Source organism: Bos javanicus, chromosome 18, assembly GCF_032452875.1.
Source record: "Bos javanicus breed banteng chromosome 18, ARS-OSU_banteng_1.0, whole genome shotgun sequence".
Classification (NCBI taxonomy): Eukaryota; Metazoa; Chordata; class Mammalia; order Artiodactyla; family Bovidae; genus Bos; species Bos javanicus.
The window spans coordinates 53,889,951-53,913,727 of record NC_083885.1 but is presented as its reverse complement, the minus strand read 5'-3'; the positions used below and the strand labels follow the sequence as shown (position 1 = coordinate 53,913,727).

At 53.8% G+C, this 23,777-nt stretch overlaps 2 protein-coding genes across 5 annotated transcripts in view; one reads left to right on the top strand and one right to left on the bottom strand.

Moving 5' to 3' along the window:
• Nucleotides 1-852: 852 nt before the first annotated feature.
• FKRP (fukutin related protein) lies at nt 853-14,105 on the bottom strand. 2 transcript variants are annotated; one of them, XM_061388757.1, is made up of 3 exons: nt 14,066-14,105; nt 12,512-12,573; nt 853-7,913 (listed from the first exon to the last, which is right to left on the bottom strand). In XM_061388757.1, exon 3 carries the CDS (start codon nt 7,872-7,874, stop codon nt 6,387-6,389), a length of 1,488 nt encoding a protein of 495 aa, XP_061244741.1. In that variant the 5' UTR covers nt 7,875-7,913; nt 12,512-12,573; nt 14,066-14,105; the 3' UTR covers nt 853-6,386. The 2 variants fall into 2 exon arrangements, with proteins under 2 accessions (XP_061244741.1, XP_061244742.1); XM_061388758.1 differs by lacking the exon at nt 14,066-14,105 and adding an exon at nt 12,888-13,596.
• Nucleotides 13,696-23,777, top strand: part of STRN4 (striatin 4) — a 24,936-nt gene continuing 14,854 nt past the window's right edge. For 2 of the 3 annotated variants that reach the window (XM_061388751.1, XM_061388750.1), the window contains exons 1-4: nt 13,696-14,009; nt 20,880-20,983; nt 21,467-21,540; nt 22,559-22,637. In XM_061388751.1, coding sequence (XP_061244735.1) covers nt 13,725-14,009; nt 20,880-20,983; nt 21,467-21,540; nt 22,559-22,637 — 542 coding nt within the window. In that variant the 5' untranslated portion in view covers nt 13,696-13,724. Of the gene's footprint in view, nt 14,010-14,247; nt 14,451-20,879; nt 20,984-21,466; nt 21,541-22,558; nt 22,638-23,777 lie in introns of those variants that run through there. The other variant, XM_061388752.1, reaches the window with a different exon arrangement.

Here is a 23,777-nt window from a genome sequence, read left to right as displayed (position 1 = left end):
GAACAGTGGTGACTGATTCCTGGGTCAGGAAGATCCACTGTAGAAGGGATAGGCTACCCACTCCAGTATTCTTGGGCTTCCCTTGAGGCTCAACTGGTAAAGAATCTGCCTGCAATGCTGGAGGCCTGGGTTTGATCCCTGGGATGGGAAGATCCCCCGGAAAAGGTAAAGGCTACCCACTCCAGTATTCTGGCCTGGAGAATTGCATGGACTGCGATCCGCAAAGAGTAGGGCATGACCAAAGAGTAGGACGAGACTGAGTGACTTGCACATGAAGATCTATCAATTTGGAGAGGGCAGAAAGGAACTTTAAAACAAGCTGTAGGGCATGTGCCATCTTAGTTCCCAACCAGGAGTTGAAATTGTGCCCCCTGCCTTGGAAGCTCAGAGTCTTCATCACTGGACCACCAGGAAAGTTGAGGGCAACTTTCTATGATGGGAAATGTGTATCTTGATATGACTGATGGTTACACAGATGTAAACAGTTGAGAAAACATTAACTGGTACACAATACGTGGGTATTCTCTCTCCTAGGTATTTTATCTTTTAGTTAAAAGTTTTGTACCACCAGTGGTAAATTCCTTTCCCACTGTAACCATCTCCATAGTAATGCAGTTTCCTCTTGGTATCTTTTTTTTTTTTAAGTCTTTGCTGAATTTGTCACAACACTGCCTCTGTTTTGGTTTTTTGGCCCCTGAGGCATGTGGGATCTTATCTCCCCAAGCAGGGATGGAACCCACATCCCCTGCATTGGAAGGCAAAGTCTTAACCACTGGACTGCCAGGGAAGTCCCTACCTCTTGATATCTTAAGTCTCATTACCCTAAAATAATGGCTTGCTCTTTTTTTTAAAAAAAAATCCCAATTTGCTGTTTGAATCAAAAACTTGCTGTGTAACTGTTGGCAGTCCTGTTTGAATCCCTGATGCGGAAGATAGCAATCAAGGCTCATCTGTTCTAACAGGATCCTGTCTTGTGCATTGTTGAAGCATATTACTCCTGACTGATAGTCTCTTCCCCTCCCTGGGTTGGTATGTAGACTTCTGCAGGTGCCTGGAGGCACCACCAACATGGATCCAATCATAAATGTTATCTTGTAGCTTTGACCTTTCTGGAGAGTTATTTAGTTACATCTCCTGATCATTGCTGTGTGACCCAGAAAAAAGATTCATATCTGGTTCTGTGCAAAACTGTGTATTGTGCACGAACATAGCCACTCATGAGTCCACTGAGTTGAAAAATTGTTTTCAATGTTTTCTATTATGCCAAAATCCTTAGTGGGTAGTTATAGAAATGTTTGATAAGAGTGTTGAATGATATTTAGGGAAATCATTTGGGGCTTTTGGGTGGAGAAAGAGGTGTCTTATTTTCCTCAATTGAAACAGTTATTTATTCTCCAATTTTCTATTTTGTGCTTTTGGGGGAATGGATTAGATTTGGGTGATGAGGGGTGGCTGTTTAAAGAGATAAACACCTACATATGTAATAAATTGTGTATACAATCTATGTAGAAAATACATGTACATATAAAGAATATGTAGTGGCCAAATTCTGCTTTCTGGGGGGTCAACATTATTGAGTATAACTTACATACAGTAAACTGCCTCAGTCAAAGCACACAGTGGGAGGAGGTTTGTGGGAGGAGAACTGTGGGATCTTAGTTCCCTGACCAAGGATCGAACCCATGCTCCATGCAGTGGAAGCTCAGAGTCCTAACCTCAGGACCACCGGGGGAGTTGAAGGATGAGTTTTGACAGATACTTACACTCGTGAAAAACCACCACCACAAAACACAGTATTCCCACTGCCTCCCCAGATTTCCTCATGCTCCTTTGCAGTTATTTCCTTCCTTCGCCCCGGGTCCAGCCACCACTAATCTGCTTTTGATTCTGAAGGATTTCCTTTTGTCTCTTAGAATTTCACAGTAGCAGAATCGTACAGTATGGAGCTTTCTGCATCAGCTCCTTTGACTCAGCATAATGCTTTAGAAATTCAGTCATGTCTTCACATGTATCAGGAGTTCATCCCTCCCCCTGTCCACCTTAATTACTGAGAAGTATTCCATTGTCTGGATGTATACAGCTTGTTTCATGTGTTCAAGGACATTGCATCGTTTCCAGTTGGGAGTTGCCGGGCATAAAAGTGCACTTGTAAACATGTCTTTGTGTGCCATTCGCTTTTCAGACCAAATACTCTGTAATGTCCAGTGGTGATACACAAGAGACGCTACTTAGTAAATGCGTTGGCCCATCTGACAGCCACTGAGACATTTCCTCCCACTGTGCCTAGTGTTAACCCTGGGCTGCTGGGTCAGGGGGAGATCTAGGGCGGGGTCCCCAGAGAGAGCCAGGGTAATAGGGTACTCTTGGTGGTCCAGTGGTCAGGGCTCTGCACTTCCACGGAAGGAGGCATGGGTTCCATCCCTGGTCTGGGAAATAAGATCCCCCATGCTGCACAGGGACACAAAAATTAAATTAAACAAGAGGGACTCTTGGCAGAGACCATTTACCAATGAATTAATAACCCGTAAGTTAATGCTTTTGTGTTTAAACCACAGGCAGGGCCACACCAGTGCTTGTGCTGACTTCCATGTCAGCTCTGGGAAAGTCCTCTTGGTTCTCCTGAAATGAGGTTCATAGGTAATATAACCCACTCACACCTGATATTAAAATGATTCCAAAAAGCAGCAAGGTCCTGCTATGCAACACAGAGAACTAGATTCAGTATCCTACAATAAGCCATAACAGAAAGGAGTGTGTGTGTGTGTGTGTGTGTACAACTGAATCACTTTGCTGCACAGCAGTGATTAACATAACATTGTAAATCAACTATATTTGGATCAGAAATAAAAATTTAAAAAGCAAATCCTTTCACACACACAAAATAATCCCATATTGCCCAAACTGTAAGAAAAAGGAGAAATCAAAGAATAGGAATTTGGGACTTTCCTGGTGGTCCAGTGGTTAAGAATCCACCTTCCGACGCAGGGGATATGGATTTGATCCCTGATTGCGGAACTAAGATCCCACATTGTGGTAGGCCACCCTCCCTTCGTGGTGCCTCAGATGGTAAAGAATCTGCTTGCCATGCAGGAGACACAGGTTTGATCCCTGGGTGAGGAAGATCCCCTGGAGAAGGGAATGGTTTACCTTGGCTTCTTGCCTGGAGAATTCCATGGACAGAGAAGCCTGGTAGGCTACAGTCCTGCCAGGGGTTGCGAAGAGTCTGACACGACTAAGTGACTAACTCTAGCTGCTGCTGCTAAGTCGCTTCAGTTGTGTTCGACTCTGTGCAACCCCAGAGACGACAGCCCACCAGGCTCCCCTGTCCCTGGGATTCTCCAGGCAAGAACACTGGGCCAGCCCGCAATTACTAAGCCCGAGAGCTCTTGAGCCCATGCTCCACAATAAGAGAAACCTGTGTACCGCAAGGAAGACCCAGTGCAGCCAAAATAGCAAATAAATAAAAACTAAAAAAACGATAAAAATTTATAATATGTATTTCAATATGCAGATATGTGGGGCCATCTCCCCAGAAGCTGAGAAAAACCAAACATTTACACCTGTAAAGTAGGCAGCTCCCTAGTCTGCTATAAACACACAACGTAGGTATCAAGTTACTGAGAACCAGGTGGAACATGATTTTTGGATATTGTTGACAATCCCTGGCCAAGCTTTGAACAAAACCTGATACTCCCCTCATCTTTCATGGTAGTTGCACTTCCTGGAAAATTCAGAACTAGTGAAAACCACCCAGTAAGGACTTGGTGTTTGCCCAAGGAGAATCTAGTTCTGGACTTGGATAATTCTTAACCAGGTTTTTCCAAGTAGGGCTAAAATTTCGTTCATTTGTGCTAATGTGGATGGGCTGGTTGTTAAAATATTGAAAAAGCTTCCGTTCTGGCTGGTGAACAGTATAAGAGTAATTGAGAAAGCAGTACAATTCAAAAAGACAAATTGCAACAAACTTATTAGTTCAAGTTAGTTGTTTTGATAGGTTTTCTGTCATCCCATTACTTAGTGGAATATAAAGATATTGAACAAAGTGATTACACAATATTTTAAGGGCTAGAAAAGTCTCAAACGTAATTGCTGTAAGTTCAGGAACTGCAGAGAGTTCGAAAAAAAAAAACACCAACACACTAAGTTTGAGTCTAAGAGAAATTCTTTATCTACTGAGATCTCAAGTTTCTAATGATTCTCATTTAATGGAAAGTTGCTAGAAGCATATGATGTGGTTCCTTTCTCAAACCACAGCTAAGAAAAGGTTGTTTTAAATATATATATGTACATATATTTCATGTATATATGCATATACAGCTGTGTCAATCAAGAAGTCACACCAACAATTTCTAAATGAAACAAAACCATTACCATAATTTAAGTGATTTGAGCTTCAAGTTAGGTTCTTGGCAATAAGAAGTATGGATATATAGATAATTTTGATCATTTTGAGAATTAAAAAATATTTTTAAAATGTGATATATATATTGATTTATACATTTATATTACCATACCAGTTGCAAAATATTTTGAATATCACCAGTCCTTCGTGAATGTCTGATGGGACATTTTGAAACACTATGTGACAAGGGTCCCTGCTTCGTTGTGTGCAGGTGCTCTGCGTATAAGACATTTCCCTGGACTGTGCAGAGAGCCAAGAACACTGTCCAACCACATCGATAACCTGAATCATCCCCGTAAGTTTCCAGAATGTTCCCTGGGAACCCAACAGACTGCCAGCAGTTGGCAGGTTCAGTGGTTAGAAACAGAGGCTGCATTATAAGAGGTCAGGCTTGGGATGTCTGAGCCTCTGGAGATTGGGCCGAAGTGGCATTTAGCTTCTCTTGCTGGTGAAGCCTTCTCCTCCAAGGGCTTCACACTTCTGCAAGATCACCAATCCCTCCACTGGTTCAGAGAAGCAGTGACTTGCCTACGGTCACAAAGAAAGACAAGAGCCACACTTGGTCCTGACTCACAACCCCTTTACTCCTGCAGGTCAAGGATCACCGTTACCTACTTCTCAGGTGCATACTGAGGTGCAGGGAAGCAGAGTCCCTCATGGCCCAAGTTCATAATGGGAGGACACAGCAGTCCTTGGATTTGAACCCAGGCCTCTCCCTTTTCAGAGCCTGTGCTCTCAAAGCCAAGTGCACATACCCAAGGGGTGTGCAGGACATGTCACTGGGATAAGGCTGATCAACAAAGCCCTCTCTATTTTTTAATTTTAAAATGGAATAAGTTGAGCTGTATTACTAATATACAGAATGCCAGTAGTGCCTGGATATAATTTAGCAATAAACACTCATATTGGAGGTACATGTCCAAGCAGGATTTCCTCTGAGGTGCCCGATCACCAGAGGAAGGCTGCCACCGCGTCACCTGCTAAGTGGTTTGGCTTCCCAAGCCCCCACCTTGGGGTACCACATCTGCAAAGACGATGTGGGCAACGGCAGTGAAGTCTCCAGACTGACAGCCTGGGTTCGAGTCCCCCACTCTGACACTTCCCAAGCTGTCTGGCCTTGGACAAGAGACTTTATCAGTTTTCTCCTCTGTAAAATTAAAATAATAGCAGCTCTCACCTCAGACAGTAGAGGTGAGGGATAAGTCAGTTACTCCGTGTGAAATGCTGAGAACGAAGCCTGATATACAGTAAGTGCTCAGTAAATGTGAGCTATGAGGACTGTTCATCCTGCCTTGCGAGTGGGCGAACAGGTGCAGAGAGCTAAAATAATGAGGTAACACAGTTTAGTGGCCTGGGGCTGGGATCCAGAACCATATCTGCATCTTTGAGCTCTGAGCCTGCTTCCTTCTCTCCAAGATGGGGTGAATAGCAGCATGCACCCCCCAGGGCTCGCCCAGGAGGGAAGGAGGTCATTTTCTGAAAAAAAAAAAAAAAAGGGGGGTGGTGGTGGTGGTGGTGTGCAGATTGTTATCCTGTCCAGCCAGGCGCAAGAGACCAGAGCGAAGACCAAAGTCTCAAAAGACGTTAAAGCCAGTGAACCCAGGTCCTGGGCTTATGCTTGCCTTGGCACCAAGGTAGGACAAGGTCGCCCTCTAGTGGCGAAAGCAACTCAACAGCCAAGCGTCCTGGGCTCTGCGCTAGACTCCGAGGGTTCGCGCGCAAAACCGAAGGAAACCCGAGGCACAGAAAAATTGCAACAAGACAGTCTGACCCCAGAACCTACACTCATATTCTCCTTCTCTTTCAAAAACTGTCCCAGCCCCAGAGCCCCGGTTCTGGAACTCTTGGGTAGGGCGCATCCTTGACATCCGGGGCTTGGCGGTTTCGCATCCCTGGCCCGCCCACCAAACTCCAGCTGCACCAAGCAGAGGACAGCGCCCTGTGCCTGAATGTTCTCTGGACGCCGGGAGCAGGCACGGCAGCTTCAACTGCTTCCCCCCAAACTCAGGAGCGCCGGGTTGGGATATTCGGGGTTCTCGATGACCCCGGGGCCAAACTTGAGTTCCAGGAAGCGGCGGTAGTTGTTAGGCGCCTGCGCCACGAAGCCTGCAAAGGGCAGGGGCACGAGAGGTTGCAGGAAGTGTTCGGGGAACTCGACATCCTGCCGGTGGTCCAGCCACGTGTCCTTGGTCATGACCCCGTTCCGGGGGTAGAAGGGCCACAGGTCCACGTGCAGGTGGTTGCTCTCGCTGTACTGCACGCGGAAGAAGTCGCCCTCCACCGCCTTCTCCCACACGAAGCCGCGCTCGTCCACCACCGAGCCTGCCTCGGCGCCCCGCAGCTGCTCGCAGTTGCCCACGTCCTCCAGGTAGATGCCCAGGTCCACGTCGTAGTCCCACGGGATGATGTCCCCGTGGCGGGCCGCCCCCAGCAGCGAGCCGCCTTCCAGCCAGTAGCGCACGCCAGCCGCCTCCAGCACGCCCACCACGTAGCGGGCCGTCTCGCGCAGTGCGCGCAGGCAGCATGGGGGCGTCCAGCGCTCCTCGTACAGGTAGGCCGGGGTGTCGCCCACAACCGTCCCGAAGCAGCGCGGGGTCTCCTTGTTGCAGCCGAACCACTCGAGGCGCCCGCCCTCCCAGCTTACCAGGCGGACGCCCAGCGCTCGCAGCAGCGCCGCCCGCCGTGCGCGCCCCTCACGCTCCGCCTTCCAGCGCGCATGGGCCGTGGCCAGTGGAGGCTGGCGCGCCACGCCGAAGGGCAGGTCCAGCATTTGCACCGTCCAGCCGCGGAGGGCGGTCTGCAGGAAGAGGCCGGTGCCCACGGGCCGGGCCAGGGGTGCCGAGAGATTGAAGAGGTCGCGGGCGCGCAGGAGCACCACGGCGTCCCCGTCCAGGGCGTCGCAGTGCGGTGCGGAGGGTGCTGGGCCGTAGCGGGCGGTCCACTCCCGCAGGCTGACGTTCAGGGCCAGGCACCGGGCTGGGTTGGCCGAAGCGATGGGAGCGGCCACCAGGCGTGCGCCGCCCGCTCGGAGCACCTCGACCATGCGCTCCAGCTGGCCTGGTGCCTCGGCCCTTGCCCCGTCGGGCACCAGGGCCACGTACTCGGTGGCCACGTACGTTTCCGGGCGCGAGGCTGAGGCGGGTCGGTCCAGGGCGGGCTGGAGCAGCGCCAGGCGAACGTTGGGAATGCGGGGCAGGGCCAGGGGCGGGTAAGGGAGCGTGTCGGCCACCACCACCACCGGCTGGGTGGGCTCTTGCTGCAGGAAAGAGTCCACCAGCTCGGGTACCGCGTTGTCAAAGGCCTCGAACTCTCGCACCAAGATGGTGACACGGGGGCCAGAGGTGGATCCACGGCGAGAACCCCTGGTCCGGGAGCTCCTGGGCTGGTGATGCAGCCATGAGACGTAGAACAGGACCAGAAGGTTGAGGGTGATGGCGGCTGCCAGGGCAGCCTGGCAGCGGGTGAGCCGCATGGGGCTGAAGTCAGGCCCTAGCCGAGCTTCCGGGGTATCCTGGGGTGGGGGTGGGGTGATAAAAGGGGAGACTGGAACTGGTGTCAGAAACTCCCCCACCCATCCTCAGCCTTGTCTTCCTCTCCCAGCCCTTTATTTTTCAGTTCTTACTTTTCCTCCTACAGGAAGCCCTCCCTGATCCCAGGCTGAGTCTGGGATCCTTCAGCCCCCTCCCTGGTCTGCTTCAGCCTCCCCCAGGTTCTCTGACTCTAGCTTACCACTCTAATTCATTACGGGTAGGGACCAAGCTGTGTGAGGGGGGTCCAGAGCCTGTCTTCGTCACTGTTGGGTCCCCACAGCCACCCAGCCCAGAGCCAGGGACACACTAGATGCTCAGAAGTTTTTATCAAATGAACCACCTTCCCGTCTTCCTTGTTCAATCCCACCCTTTTATTCATTGTCAACTTCTTCAGTTTCGGGTTCAGTTACAAATGCCCAGACCCCTTCCTTGTCTGCTCTTACCCCAGGTCTTTTCCTTCCTTCCCCTCCCACACTGTGGCCCTGGGGTCAGAGCTGTGGCCATCCAGCCCCTCTCCCCTACTGTCTCCTCCTCACTTCCTCAAATCCTGTGCCATCTGGCCATCTCTTTCCTGATGATCAGCCAGATGGTTTTGCAAGAAAAGCTAGAAGTTTTGAGTCAGAAATTCCAATTTGTAACGTTGGCCACTAATTAATTTTCTTTTTTAATGGAATGGGTCAAACTCACAGAAACAGGAAGTAGATGGTGGTTGCCAGGGACCATGGGGAAGGAGAAAGGGAATTGTTAGTTAATGGGAATGGAATTCCAGTTTCGCAAGACAAAAAAGTTCTGGAGATTGCTTCCCCAATAGTATGAATATACATAACTCTACTAAACTATACACTTGAAAACAGTTAAGATGACAAATCTTGCTATGTGTCTTTTGTTACAATTAAAAAATCATTTTTTAAAAAGTAGAGTATGTGCATGCTAAATCGCTTTACTCGTGTCCAACTCTTTGTGACCCTATGGACTGTAGCCTGCCACACTCCTCTGTCCTTGGGATTCTCCAGGCAAGAATACTGGAGTGGTTTGCCATTTGCTTCTCCAGGGAAACTTCCCGACCCAGGGATTGAACCTGCATCTCTTAGGTCTCCTGCATTGGCAGGCAGGTTCTTTATCACTAGAGCCACCTGGGAAGCTGCTCTCCCCACCCCCAAAAAAGTAGAGTGGGCTGCATCAAAGGAAAGGCTATGCTCCATAGAGCACCCTCTACGGTCTATTCACTGGTCACATTTCTAGGCAACCCCCAGGTGGCGCTGTCTCCCTTTCCTCATCACAACTTGCTTGCGCGGGTTTCCAGCATAGAAGGAATAACTAACTCGCCCCATTTTGAGCAGATACTCAAGAAACAGTTTCCCCACGAAGGATCATCTTAGGTTCAATCCATCCCAGAAAGGGAGACATTAGAGACCCAGCTAATCTTCCTCCCTCCTGAGTACTTCTGACCCCTCCTCTTCATTCCCCCAGCTCCTGCTTCAATCCAGGTTCACCCAGATCCCCACTCAGCCTCCTCCTGGTCTCCTGACCAAGCCCCTTCCTCATGGTAGCACAGGGGTCTGCAGAAAGCACACCTTCTCTTGCTCAGAATCTGCCATGGCTCCCTAGTGCTCTGGGGAGAAAGTCTAAGTTTCTCACAATGTCCCACAAGGTGTGACCTGCCTGCCCAGCCTTGTCTCCTGCCACACTTCCTCGAATTCTGAGCCTAAGCCATCTTGGGCTTTGCTTCAAACAGGTCTTATTCACCCCCACCACACACGATTTTTAAATTTTTTCTGGCCATACTGCACTGCTTGTGGGAGCTTAGCTCCCTGACCAGGGATTGAACCCAGGCCCACAGCTGTGAAAGCTCAGAGCCCTAACCACTAGACCACCAGGGAATTCCCAAACAGTCTTATTTCTAAGCCTTTGCATATCCTGTTCCTCCTGCCTGGAAGAGTCTTGAACACCTTCTCCCCATGCCTCTCTTCCTCTGGAGAACTCCTGCTTATGTTCAGGCTTCAGCTCAGATGCCCCCCTCCTCCAGGAAGCCCTCCCTGAACCACCAGCTGAGTGAGAAATTCCCTCTAGGCTCCCAGAGCCCTTGGGCTGCCCGTTCTGGTTTGCCACTGTCTGGGAATGGGTCTGTCTGCCCCCACTAGACGGTGAGCCCCAAGAAGACAGAGCCAGGGCTGTCTTGATCACCGCTGTGTTCCTTGCATGCAGCTGGACACTGAAAATGTACTTGGAGAAAAGATGATGACCTGGGACATGGTTTCTGTGTGTCTGTGTAGCCCACTCAGGTCCCCAGGGCTGCACGGGGGCTATGTACCTGGGGCCCTGCCCTGGTCTCCCTGTCTCTTCTCTTTCACCCACCAGGAACACCCTCCCATCCCCTTCAGCCATCCAGGCCTGCTTGTCCTTCTCTGATCCAATTCAGATGGCGCTTAAGAATCTGCATTGCACTTTCAGAGTGACTTGTTATTCTTTAGGACCTTGGAATTGACTTCTGGACCTTCCATGGACCCCTCCTTCCTTTCACCCTTCAGCATCTATTTGTGGAACTCTACAACGCAGAGGGCACTGTCCTAGGCAGTGGGGACCCAGCCGTGGACACATAAGAGACAGACGAGACTCCTGAGCTCGGACAACGCACATTACAGTAGGGGGAGGAGACTTTGAAACCACAGAATGTTTGGGGTCTTAAAAACCTGAGAATTTTAGCACTCAGGTACACAGAAGCACAGAACAGACCCTTAGGTGGTTTCAGAATCGTCTAACAATTCTAAAGAGACCATCCTGGGACTTCCCTGGTGGTCCAGTGGTTAAGACTCTGCGCTTCCAATGCGGGTTCAATCTCTGGTCAGGGAACTGAGAATTGCACATGCCGCTGTGTGGCCAAAAAGTAAAAATTAAAAATTGAGGACTACATGGCTTCACTTACAAAAAAAATAGAGACCATCCTGCTGCTTCACCCTTGTCCTCTATGGTCTGGGTCCCACTCGGAGCCCAGAGGGATCCTGTTCCACTTTGACTTAGATCCTGTCCTGCCCGCGTCTGCTCTCAAACCTTCTGTGGCTGGAGACTGACTCAAATGGAGGGCCAGAGTCTTCACTGGGACCCACAAAGCCCCACGTGATCCCTGCCCTCTCCCACTCAGCTGCAGTCACGTGGACCACCATTCTCCAAATACACCCGGGAGACCTCAGCTGCAGCAGTCACTTGTTCCCTCTGCCTGGATGCTCTCCCGGCCCAGCAGCAGCTGCATGCCCCCCACCCCCGCCTCGCCAGCCATCAGACCTTGGCCCCTTCCTTTGGCAACCCTACTTAAAACGCCTCACCCTATCACCCTCATACTTCCTATGTCTTTTTTCCTCTCCTAATAGTTCTCATGTAGATGTGACTTATCTTGTGTCTTGTTTTGTCTGTTTTGTTTCATGTTGTATACCTGGAACATGGCTCAGTACCCTGCCCACTCCAGGTGCTCAATAAATTTGCGTGGAAAGAATGACTGATTCCTGTTATTCAAATGTGGAACCTGAGCCCCAGAGAGAGGAAGGTCAGAGGGAGCAGAATCCAGGTCTCCATCCCCCAGCCCTGACTTTCACTAGGCACTGTCTGGCTGACTCTGGGCCAGGAGGTGCCCAATAGAACACAGGACGGGAGCTGGTTTCTCAGAGACCGGTGGGTGTGTGAGCCAAACGAGGAGATGATGGGACCAGCGAAGAGAGAGAGAGGACTCATCTAGTACCGTGACAAGTTCGGTCTTGGCTTTCCCAACTGTAAAGACTCAAAAACACTGGGGCCAAGTGGGTGAAACGAGGCTTCTGAAAGATCATAACAGGATCATAATAATATCAGCAATTCTAGCCACTCATGCTGTGCCAGACTGTATTCTAAGCATTTTACCAGTATAAACTCGTTTAATCTTCACATTTGATCACATTAAAAGATGAGGAAACTGAGGCACAGAAAAGTGAAGTCACTTGCTGCAGGTCACACAGCGGGGAAGTGGCCAACCCAGGATTGGATGGGGAAGCTGGGTTCAGAGTTCTGATTTTAGCCAATAAACTTGGCTGTCTCTTTTGGGTCCACAAAGACAGTCCGACTCAGCCCATCTTCAGTGAGACAACCCTCTTTTCCCAGTCCTCACCTAACAGGTGCTTTCAAAGCTGAATATGGCCTGTTAATTAATTTAACTCGTTACTCAACAAACAGGTATTTATTGAGTGTCCTCTGTGTTCTGGAGACCCAGGATGAACCAGACAGTGGTTGGGCAGGTCCTTCCAGAGGCTGTAAGACAGACAAAATCCCTGCAAACAACTTAGAGACAGAGCAGGAAAACAAAAGCGGGTGTGAGCGAGAAAAAGTGGTCAGTGAGGAGAGGATTGTTAAGCTGAGACTGTCCTGCCATTGCCCACGAAACAGTGTAAGAGGATCGATACTCACTTCAGGCCAGGCTTCACCTGGCCTGAGTCTCAATGGCTGCATCTGTAGAATGGTAATGTGATGGATAAAGAAAACGTCTGACGTGTGGAGAAACCTTTGGGGACAAGGGCAGTTTCCCCATGAGTGCTGGTAACACTGAGGGATTTCTTACCTTTTAGGTTGCAGGATGAGGGAGCTTCAGGGGGGCGGTTCCAGCCCAGCTCAGCTGCACCGCTGAGGGAAGGAGAAACCAGGAGACCCCAAATCAGTCAATTTCACACAACAGAACACAATTTCATCTCACCTACAAAAGTGAGATGGGAAGGATGTCATAGCAACGTGTAACCACCCCTTCTTTCATAAATGTGTCCAGAAAGGTCAGACTCGGAGTGACAGAAGGTGTTACCACGACAACCCCTTCCCTAGACCCACTCCATCCTGAGAGACAATCTTAAAATGTCCTTTACCGTGGTGGGTCTTAGGGTCACTGGAAGGGGGACTGCCCCCATTACCATAGTAACCAGGACTTCGCTTTGCTTGTTTCTCACCTCTCTGGGGATGGGCCAGGCCTTGTAACCATAGCAACTACTTCTCAGCAGAGCATCTCCTCTAAATAAAAACACCTGGTTGGTTTGGTCCACAGACCTCCCACGATGGGAAAGGGGGAGATGGTTACCATGGTAATGCCAACTGTGTGGCTGCGGGGAGGGGCTGGGAAAGAGCTGCTTCCCTCAGCAGTGTCCTTGGGGCTGGGGTCCTTTCTACCTGAGTGCTAGGTGAAGTTGCCATAGTAACCGATGAGGGTAGGGGCATAAGGACCACCAGGGACTTGGGTTACCTTAGCAACCTCTTCCTGGTGCAGGGCCAGGAGAGAGTTGGAGCTCCATAACCACAAAGGTGGAAGGGAGGGGAGGCTAAGGGTGTTCCAGACTGGGAGGAGTTACCATGACAACCGACCTGGGCCAGAAATCAGGATGGGGTCATTGCTGAAACCACCCCTGGTGGTAGTTCTTTCCCTCAAAGAGTGACAGTGATTGTGGAGGAGAGTGCTGTTTGGGTCTGGAGAGGGCTAGAGTCTTTCTTTGGGGTGAAACGGGAGGAGGGGGGGTAGAAAGCGGTCCCTCCCCAAGTACCGCGTTTCCCAGGGGCGACCCTCGCGCGGGGCCTGGATCGCGTTTGCCCTCCTCCGGGCGCGCGCCCCCTTTCCGCCCCGCGCCCCCTCCCACGCGCGCGCCTTCGGGGTCGACCCGGGTGGGCGAGGCGCGCGCCCGACTTCGTTCCCGTCACCCGCCCCCCCGGCCCCCACCGAGCGCGCGCGCGAGGACTGGCGCGGCCGCGCAGGCGCGCGAGGCACAGCGGGCGCGCGGGCCGGCCCCGGGGCCTCCATGATGGAGGAGCGAGCGGCCGCCGCCGTCGCCGCCGCCGCCTCCTCCTGCCGCCCGCTGGGCTCCGGCGCGGGCCCCGGCCCGACGGGGGCGGCCCTGGTCTCCGCCCCCGCCCCCGGGCCCGGCCCGGCTGCCAAGGGAGGCGGTGGCGGCGGAGGCAGCCCCGGTCCCACAGCGGGACCGGAGCCCCTGAGCCTGCCCGGGATCCTACACTTTATCCAGCACGAGTGGGCGCGCTTCGAAGCGGAGAAAGCCCGCTGGGAGGCCGAGCGCGCCGAGCTGCAGGTGAGCACACCCCCGGGACCCCCGACCCTCGCCCGCCCGTCCCGGCCCAGCCTCACCCGCCGCCGCCGCCGCCGCCGCCGCCATCTTGGAGCAATGGCCGCCGGGACGGCCGGGGGGGCGGGAGGGGACGGCGACCGGCCGGGAGCCGGAGTGAGGGGCCGGCCGAGGGGCGTCCGGAGGGCACCCGGGCGGCCGGCGGCGGGAAGGGGGCCCGCGCGGTCGCCGGGAGAAGGCGGCGCGGGCGACTCGAGCCTGCTGAAGGGGGAGTAGGAGTGAACCGGCTGGCGGAAAGGTTCCTGAGAAAGTGGCCTCGGGAGGCCGAGGGGACCCCAGGAGAGGTCGGCGAAGGGCGTTGGGAGAGGATGGAGGGGTCTTGTATACGAGTGAGCCAAAAGCTCCCAGGGTGCCGCACGAGGGACTCCGCATTCCGTCCCCGACCAGGTGCGCGTTGGAGGTGGAGCCCGATGGACCCCGGGTGGGTGAGAGGGGGCGTCGGGGGTGACCTGGGATCAGCCGGGGGCGAGACCGGGGCGGGGAGCCCGTGTGAGTCGAGAGAGGAAGTCCGGGAGCCCGGGACGGGTGGGTGTTTCGGAGCGTTTGGACTGGAGGGACTGAATGACGGCTGTGTTGAGGACTCCAAGGATGCGGAGCAAGGTCTCCGGGCGGGAGGTGGGGGGGCGTGAAGGTGTGTGACCTCTCCTCTGAGGAGGAAACTTTGGGGAGCCCCGGCAGGCCTGGCTTCCGAGTGCAGGGTAGGGGTCCCAGGGTTGGAAGCACGAATGGAGGCAGGACGTGAGCCAGGAGCCTGTGTTGGAAGAGAACGGAGAGCCGAAACTCTTTGGGGATATGGAGGCGTGGGGGCCCCCGCCGTGAGATGGGAGGTGTGTGGGATGTCAGATGGAGAACCCCCGAAGTGGAGTATGGGAGGGTCAAACTTGGCCAGCTGTGGAGAGGGGCGGTGGGATGGAGACAGTGAAGAGGAATCGGGGGACCTGGGGCATGGCATGGGGAGCCTTTTTGTAGGAGCAGGAAGACAGCCAGAGGAAACATTTCAGAAAGATCCTGGGGTGGGAGGTGTTCGTGGAAGTTTCTGGGAAAGGATCCTATGGTTTGTGGAGTAGATTCGGGGAGGGAGGTGTCCTGAGATGTTTGGAAGAGGCTGAGGAGCTGGGCTGGGTTTTGTGACCTTGAGAAGTGTGGGTCAGTTGGCACAGTGTCCTGAGGAGCCTGGTATCCCAGTGGCAAGGATTTGGAGGGTTGGGGCATTGTGAGCAGAAGTCAGTATCTCCTTCTAGCATCTGGTCTTTCCTCTTCTGAGTTGCTGTTTCGTATCTGGTTGAGGTGGGGACCCAAGTAAATAACCAGATTAGAATTTTCTTCCTAGGATGACTAAAGAGAGCATCCCACACTTCTCCCACCCCGAAAGGGATCTTCACTGTGTGGTAGCTGAGGCTTGGGGTTAGGGTGGGAGAGAAAGCCTTATGTAAGTACCCCTTGCTATGGTATCCCATCTCCACTTCCCGAGCGCTTGCCCAGGGTCTTATTATATCTTCTCAATACCCCCATTGTGGAGACAGGGCCAAGGACATTGCCCTTATTTAGCAATTATAATAGCAGCTGCTATTTATTGAGTATGTATTATGGGCAAGACACTGTATTAGACACGGCAGATACATGGTATCGCTTAGTCCTTGCAACATCCTGGGAGGGTGGGGGATGTTATTCCCCTTCCCTTCCTTTTCAAAAATAATCAAAAGAGGAAGTGGAGATTTGGAGAAGGTCAGTAATATATCGAGGGTCACAGCCTGTGGGTGGCAGGGGTGGTCTCTGGGCTTTCAAGCCCATGGATTATACCCATCTGACGCCCAGGACAGATGACAAGCTTGTTTCAGGGCAGCTCAGTGACCTTCCCAGGATCATCCACGCGGTCATAGCAGACCAGGGTACCCTACAGCACCCACCATGCTGCTGCCTCATCTTTGAGACCAGCAAGAGGAGAGATGCGCGTGCTCCTGCACTTAGTGATCCTTCTTGGAGGCTGAGCGGAAGTGGTGGTTTGTGCCCCGTCGGGCTGTCCTTTGTCCGGGCTCCAGCGTCACTTATTTTGTACTCTCTTGTTGTCGTTGTTCTGTTAGATTAGTAAATTTCAAGGATCTCAGAAGTGCCTGTGTGTATAGATGTACACACACACCCAAGTGAGTGAGAAGGGAAGGAGCCGCTCCCCCAAACCCTATCATTGCTATAAAAGTAATTTAGCTCTGTGTGTGTAATATATGAAATCCTATTCTGTTCGGTTTAGTCACTCAGTCGTGTCTGACTCTTTGTGACCCCATGGACTGCATCACGCCAGGCCTCCCTGTCCATCACCAGCTCCCGGAGTTTACTCAAACTCATGTCCATCGAGTCGGTGATGCCATCCAGCCATCTCGTTCTCTGTCGTCCCCTTCTCCTCCTGCCTTTTACATCCTATTACACGCGTCATTTTGTGACTTATTTTCACGTACTTATACATCTTTTGCGCTTCTTTCGTATGAGCACACAGAGCGCTTATTATTTTTGGGAACTGCACCCCGCGGGTGTCTGCGCCCACAGCTCATTTAGTTTGTGTCCCCTTAATGGATTTTTTGGTAGTTTCCAGGTTTTGCCCATTGGAAGTGGCTGCAGGGACTGTCCTCGTATTCCCTCTTGTGTGAGTGTACAGCAGAATAAACAGGTGGGGTGGAGGAATAGACGTGTTTATAAACTGGTGATTGGTTCTGCCAAGTTGTCCCACATTTACACTCCCCGCAGCAGCACCTCTTTTTATACACTTTTACTTGAGCACTTATCACTTAGAGAGGTGTGACTTCTCCCGCGAGAGCCTTCAAGGCCTGGACTGCGTCAGATTCCCCATAAACCCCGAATACCTCTTCTCCAAATAGCTTCTTTGTGCAGCTGCTCCTGGCACCAGACAATCAGTGTGGGGGAATGGCAGAAAAGGCAACTTCTTGGGAGGTCCTGCCAGGAGGCGCCCGGAAGATGGGAGCAGGGAGCTGGCATCGTGGGGGGATTCTGAGAAGGAGGTGATGAGGTTTCTGCCCTTCAGAAACTTCCAGGCTAACGGAGAAGGCTGGTTTGCGCAGGGGGTTACAGAGGTTCGCACGCAGTTGATATTTCAGTGGTGTGGCTGTGGCACTTCTGCAAAGGGCTGTGAGCTTTTTTGAGGACAAGAGGAACCTCGAGGGGGTGGGGGTGGGGGTCTGACTGGACATTCAGGGATGAGCAGGGGCAGCGAGTACACTGTTGCAGGTGGAGAAGATGGGGAGCTGGTCCCCGCCCCCTGCCCCTCCACCGCCCCTGCCAGCCTCACAAGGAGCTCTGAGGGATCCACAGGGACTCAACCCTGCCAGAGCCTGGGGAGGAGGGAGTGGAGTGCAGGAGACACAGGGCCAGATGGGACTGAAGGGCCCGGGAGCTGGGGGACGAAAGCTTGGGATGGGGAGAGTCAGCAAGGGCTCCGGGGAGGACTGAGATAGCCAGGTTCCTCCCGTGCCGCCTGGATGGGGAGGGAACAGCCGGAGGAGAGGCTGCCGCCCTGTCTCAGTGGCAGTGGGCGGAGGTGCTGGTTGGGTAGAGAACTTCCAGATGCCAGCCTTGCCTGCCAGCCTGCCGCGGCCCCGGCAGGTCAGGCAGCCGCGGCCGTGTGGCTGTGACCGCTGGTGTGCGCAGGGTGGGAGGGCCGGGCCCCCAGCGCTTCCCCTCTCTGTGGCATTCCACCAGCTCAGGACACTTCACCCATGTGTTTCTGGTTCTCCTTCTCCTTTCTTTGCCGGAGGAACTGGGAAGCGGACCACAGAGCAGAGTGATATTCTCGCATCATCATTGGATGGGCGCTCAGGGAGCAAGGGAGGCCATGGGGGGTGAGCAGGGCGTGACTCTTACCCTGCTTCTCCCCCTCCACTTTCTTCCCCCACAGGTGAGGGCCACCTCCTTAGTACCCTAAACCCACTCCTCACCCCCCTGCCTGTTCCTGGTTTGAGCCCCCGTCATTTCTCTCTGGGATCTGCCTCCTTCTGTGACTGGTTTCTGGGCCTTTAGCTTGTCCCTCTCCCTGCCCCCGCCCCTGAGCAGGTTTGATGACATCTCTCGTCTGCTGAAAAAGCCCTTCCATAGCTTCCCCTGTGTTTTACGGTGGGTTTCAAACTCGTTTGCATGGTCTGTGATTCTTTGTCAGGCCGACAAGCTTCTCTTGACTTCCCTCACTAACCCTTTTACGCATTCTCAGATGGAGCCATACCGGCCCTTGTAGAGTTTGCCGTTCTCTACCAGCTGCGCATTCCACCCCTGGCCGCCTGCTAACCAGGCTCAGGTCTCAGCTGAACTGTCACTTCTTCACAGAGGTGTCCCTCCTCCCCACCCTCCTCTGTTCCCTCCTGGGGTCCGAGTCGAGTCGTGTGTTAGCTGTGGCTGCTTGTGCCCAGCCCGTGCCCTGGACTGAGGGCTCTGTGGGGCCAGGAGGCGCTCATCTTCTCTGTTACTCCGCCAGCCCCGCACCCTGAACCTGTCCCATCACAGGCGGTCACCAGTGTCCAGTGGGGAACGCCTGTGGGCTCAGCAGGCGGGGCAGGCACCCAGTATCAGAAACTTGTGGGTGGAAGCCCAGAGTGGCGAGGGCATAGGGAGACGGGGACCTGGGGCATGTGTTTGGTGATCAACCTCGTCTTCTCCGCCACTGCCCTCACCTTCTAAAACTCACTCCGGACAGCGTTGATTTGGGTGGCTGAGAAGATCCACAAAGGACATGAACTCAAACTCCGAAGATGTTGATCACGTGTGGCCTTAGATATTTATGTACACACGTGTTGATTTAAAGCGTAGAGAAAAGAAGTATTGGGAGGAGTCCCTTTCTCTCAGTGGACAGGTGAGGTTTATTTTCTGTAGCACATCTGTGACACATATTTATTTGTTCACTGCTGGTCCCACACCCTCCTCTAAGATATGAACTTCATCTTGTTCGGTTCTGTGTCCAGGATTGTATCTGATACATAGTAAATATTTGTAGAGTGAATGAAAGACACTTTTGTTGTGCGTTAATACATGCAAAGAAAGGAAGTCTGCCCTTGCAGTTATACTTACGGGGTAAACTCATTAGAAGTGGAACTGCCAGGACAAAAGGAGTGTGTATTTAACATGTTTGTGGATGTGGCCAGATTGCCCGCTGGAGGGGTTTGTGAACTTGTGGCCCCCCCGGCGGTGCCTGAGTGTGCCTTTTCCTCTGGCCCTGCACTCAGGGCAGTGCTCAGCAGTACTCAGCCCACATTTGATTCTTTACTGACCTGAGGGAGAGACCTGGTCCCTGGAGCAGGAGGCGGGTGACGGGAGGCATTTGGGCACAGGGCCGTATGGGGCATAAGTGCCAGGGGCAGGGAGGTCGGGGCTCTTCGAGCCCCAGGGTGAGGAGAAAGCATGTTCATGGGCATCTGAGAGGCCACCAACCACGGACAGTCCTGGAGCAAGGCTTTGGGAATGTTCACCGCTTGGCAAAGGTGTCTGGGGGCTCTCCTGAGGGAGCTGCGGAAGTTCTTCAGCAAGCTTGTGATGTGTGAGGGTCGGCTCCAGGACGACGCAGCTGCCGGGGTGGGCAGGAGGCCTGTCAGCCACGGACACCTCTGCTCCATGGTCTCAGGTCTCGAGGATCCTAGCTCCCGTGAAGAACCGGGCCCCGGGACTTTTCTGGTGGTCCAGTGGTTTAGAATCTGCCTTCCAAAGCAGAGGATGTGAGTTTGATCGCTGGTCGGGGAACTGGGATTCTACATGCAGCCAGGTAGCTAAGCCCACAAGGGAAGCCTGTGGACCACAAGGAGAGATCCCGCATGCCTGCATGCCAGAACTGAGACCCAATGCAGCCAAATAATTAAGTACTTTGAGAGAATAAAAATAACAAGAGGTGGGAGCTGACATTTGTTAGCCCTTCGTCTGTGCCAGGCTTTGGACTGAGAACAACTTAACACGTGAGGAGCAGGCACTCTCAGGAGCCCCATTTTTTGGAAGGGGAAGGGGTGGTTCAGAGAGGGCTGATGACCCGCCTAAGATCGTGCCTTGTGGAAGTGGCCGAGCCAGGGCTGAAGCTCGGGTGGTCCCAGCCTGGGTCAGAGGAGCACTTGAGGGGAAGCCAGGGAGGAGCACGGCACTCAGGGCTCTGGCACTGGGCTTCCGGAACATGGTCGGGGGCCAGGAGCATGCCTGGAAGGCAGTTGGTGTCTCCAAAAGGCCCGTTGACAGGCCAGAGCAGACAGGGGCAGACCGGGCCAGCAGACAGTGTGAAGTGGTTGGCAGGGGTCCGGGGTCATGTCTGTGACATGTCTCCCTTCCTCTGGGCTGACTCCCCCAGGACGGTCGGCCCCACCTTGGAGGTCAGGCGGCGAAGCTGTTGCATTGCAGCGGGAGCCGAGCCGAACCACCCACTCCTGTCCCTAGACTCCAGAAGCAGCTTCCCACACCCCCCAGAGACAGAAGCTCTGCTTGAACAGTGCTGTGCCACCTCCCCCAACAACCTCGGGGACGGCACCTGCCCGGGGATGGGGGAGGAGGCGCCCAGGGGTCTTAATACCTACCGCCCCCACTTTCTCCCCAGAGGTGGGGGCCCAGGGAGCCCCAAGCTGTTCCCATTTAGTCTCTCTTCAGTCGTCTCATCACGGGTGACAGGGAAACAGATCCAGCCGCCCTCTCATTGCCCCGCTGAACCCTGGCTCAGGGTCTCCACTCTTGAAGAACTGGCTGCTGCATGTCCCGGGGGTGGGGGTGCTGGAGCTGCCTGCCCCGAGCGAGCACGGGACACAGGTCGGTGAGCCTGAGCCCTGCCGTCCCCCACCCCCTTCTGTCCACCCGCAGGCTCAGGTGGCCTTCCTCCAGGGAGAGAGGAAGGGGCAGGAGAATCTCAAGACGGACCTGGTGCGGCGGATCAAGATGCTGGAATACGCGTTGAAGCAGGAGAGGTGAGCCCTGCCGTGCCCTGGCTGCCTGCCCTCAGGGATCGAGCCCCTGGGAGAATCCTCTCCTCCATGACTCAGTACTGCACGGTCCAGGAGAGGGGGGCAGAACAGGCCTTCGTGGGTGGGGTTCAGGGCAGACCGCAAGCAACGGCTTCATCATGGTGGTGGCCCACCACGTGGCAGACACCACACAGTCCTCGTCTCATCCCTCCCTTCCAGGGGCCCGATGGGTGCAGGTGAGGCTTCTGGAGGGAGAGGACTTCTTCAAGGACTCTAGAGCTGGGACAGCAGCCTGGTGTGCCCGGCTCCCAAGCAGCGGGCTCGCCACAGTGCCATCTGTGCCACCGCCTCCGCCACGGCTGCTTCCCAGTCAGGCAGGGCGGAGGGCGGAGGAGAGCGAGAACCCGGGCTCTGGGATTCTGGAGGCGAGGGCTGGCCCTGTCGACGCTTCGGTGCCTCTCATTCATTCATCATTTGACCTTTTAGGGCCAAATACCATAAATTGAAATTTGGGACAGACCTGAACCAGGGAGAGAAGAAGCCAGAACTGTCAGAACCAGGTACCCACGCCAGCCTGATCCTCCCCGCATGCCCGCCCCCTGCAAACCGAGCGTGACAGAGCAGAGATGGACTCCTGAGTCTCAAATGCTCCACGGAGAGCAGCTTGGCCGGGACTGGGAGTGGTTGGGTCTCACTCATGGTGCCCTTCTGTTGGGGGGCAGGGGGCAGGGAAGGCCTGGGAGTCCTTCCCGCTGACCCTCTCTCTCAGGCAGACAGACACACGAGGCCCCTGGGAGTCGGAGCTCCTAGGAAAAGGGCAGGGAAGGCCTGGGAGTCCTGCCCGCTGTCCCTCTGTCTGTCTGAGGCAGAGAGACACACGAGGCCCCTGGGAGTCGGAGCTCCTGGAAAGAGGCATCAGTTCACCATCGGGGAAGTAGGGAGGGTGTCCAGGTGGAGGGAGGAGGGTCCAGGAGCGTGGAGACGTGGAAGAGTGTGGTGTGTTCACAAGGTGAGGCTGCGGTAGCCATCGTTCTTCATGTCGAACGCTGACCAGAGTGCCTTCCACAAGGACAGGTCTGTGTTGACCAATACAGTCCAGGCACCTAGCTGGCCACATAATAGATGCCTGATAAATATTCGATGAGGAAAGTAAACAGGCTGCCTCATTCAGTCCTCACAGCAGTCCCAAGAGGTGGGTGCTGTGATTGTTAACTTCGTTTCTCAGATAAGGAAACTGAGGCTCAGAGAGGTAAACCGACCTGCTCAGTCCACATAGCCGGGAAGTGGCCGAGGCAGACTGGGCCAGTCATCTGCCTGTTCGTTCAGAGCCAAGCCCGTTTGCTGTGTGGGGAAATAGCAGAACAGAGTCTGAAGACAGTCCGGGGACGGTCTGGGGAGTGACCCAAAGAGACCAGAGAGGAGGAGGGCAGGGGAAGAGGGAGGCTCCAGGCCCTCCCAGCATGTGGCTCCACAGTGACCGACTTGGGTTTGAGGGTGAGGACAGGGCCGGTGGAGGAGGTGGTGGGCACCTGGATGGTGCCCTCGAGACAGCCCGCCTCCTTTCTCTCTACCCTGCAGTCTCCAATGGCCCCGTGGAGTCGGTCACCCTGGAGAACAGCCCGCTGGTGTGGAAGGAGGGGCGGCAGCTTCTCCGACAGTGAGTGCGCGCCGGGCCAGGGCGGAGGCTGGGCCAGGGAGATAAGCCCGGGGACGCCACAGTCCTTCCTGTCCCCATTGGGGACCGTGAGTTCTCAGGATCCCTGCTGGCCACAGCCGAGAGGGCCCATCACCCTGTGGGGGTGGAGCGCGGGAAGACTCCTGGTAGGAGGCAGCCCTGGGAGACCCCCACACTTGGAAAGCAATCCCACATGCCCTTTTCCCCTCCCCAGGATGTAATGTTAAGATTTTTTTGCTCTTCATTAGAGAGATATGTGTGTTTTAGAAAACTTGGGAAACAGGAAAACACAGAAAAGAACAAAAATCACCCATAATTCCACCACCCAGGGAATTTCATGCGCCTGTAAACATTTTGACACACAGGCTTTCTCGTCTGTGTATATGTATCTGTGCGTGTGTGCGTGTTTTATAAAAGCAGGGGTTCCCCCTTTGCATTGTTTCATAAGGCATTGCTTTTAAGTGTTGTCAGTGTTTCTCCACGTAAATTAATTATGTTGCATCATTTCAAGATCTATGTAATCATCTGTTATGTGGATAATCATAATTTCCTGTGGCCAGTCTCTTCTTGTATATTTTGTTGAAGGCATTTTTTTAATAGACAGTGTGACAAACACCAGGAAGTTATTTGTCCGTATCCTTGATTTCCTTATGCTAAACGTCAGAGAGGATAGTTGCAGTTGCTAGCTTAAAGGGCGTGCACACAGTGATGACAGAAGGATTGTCCCAGGCGACGCCTGCCAGGTACTGTTATGTGCCCGGCGCTGGGCCAAACGCCCGGCACACAAGGATTCCTCACGGAAATCCCCGGGCAGTGTAACTGCTAGCGTTCCCTTCATTTTCACAGGCGAAAAAAACAAGGTGCAGAGAGGGCACCTGTGCAGAAGATCTCAGCTAATAAGTGGAAGGTCTGACGTGTGATCTTAGGAACCCGTCCCCGGAGCCCAGCTCCTTCCACCCCACCTGCCCTGCCTCCCCCGCCTCTCCCTGGTGGTGGGGGCAGGGGAGCCTCAGACACACACACACGTGCCCAAGATGGTGTGTCTGTTGTTGCCCAAGGGGCAAGGTCACGGTCAACAGAAAAGGCTCTGCGGGCACCCCCTGAGGACCAGCCAGGGACTCC

What these genes read in the sequence shown, in the direction of transcription:
- FKRP (XM_061388757.1), bottom strand. Translation starts at nt 7,874, where the DNA reads ATGCGGCTCACCCGCTGCCAGGCTGCCCTGGCAGCCGCCATCACCCTC.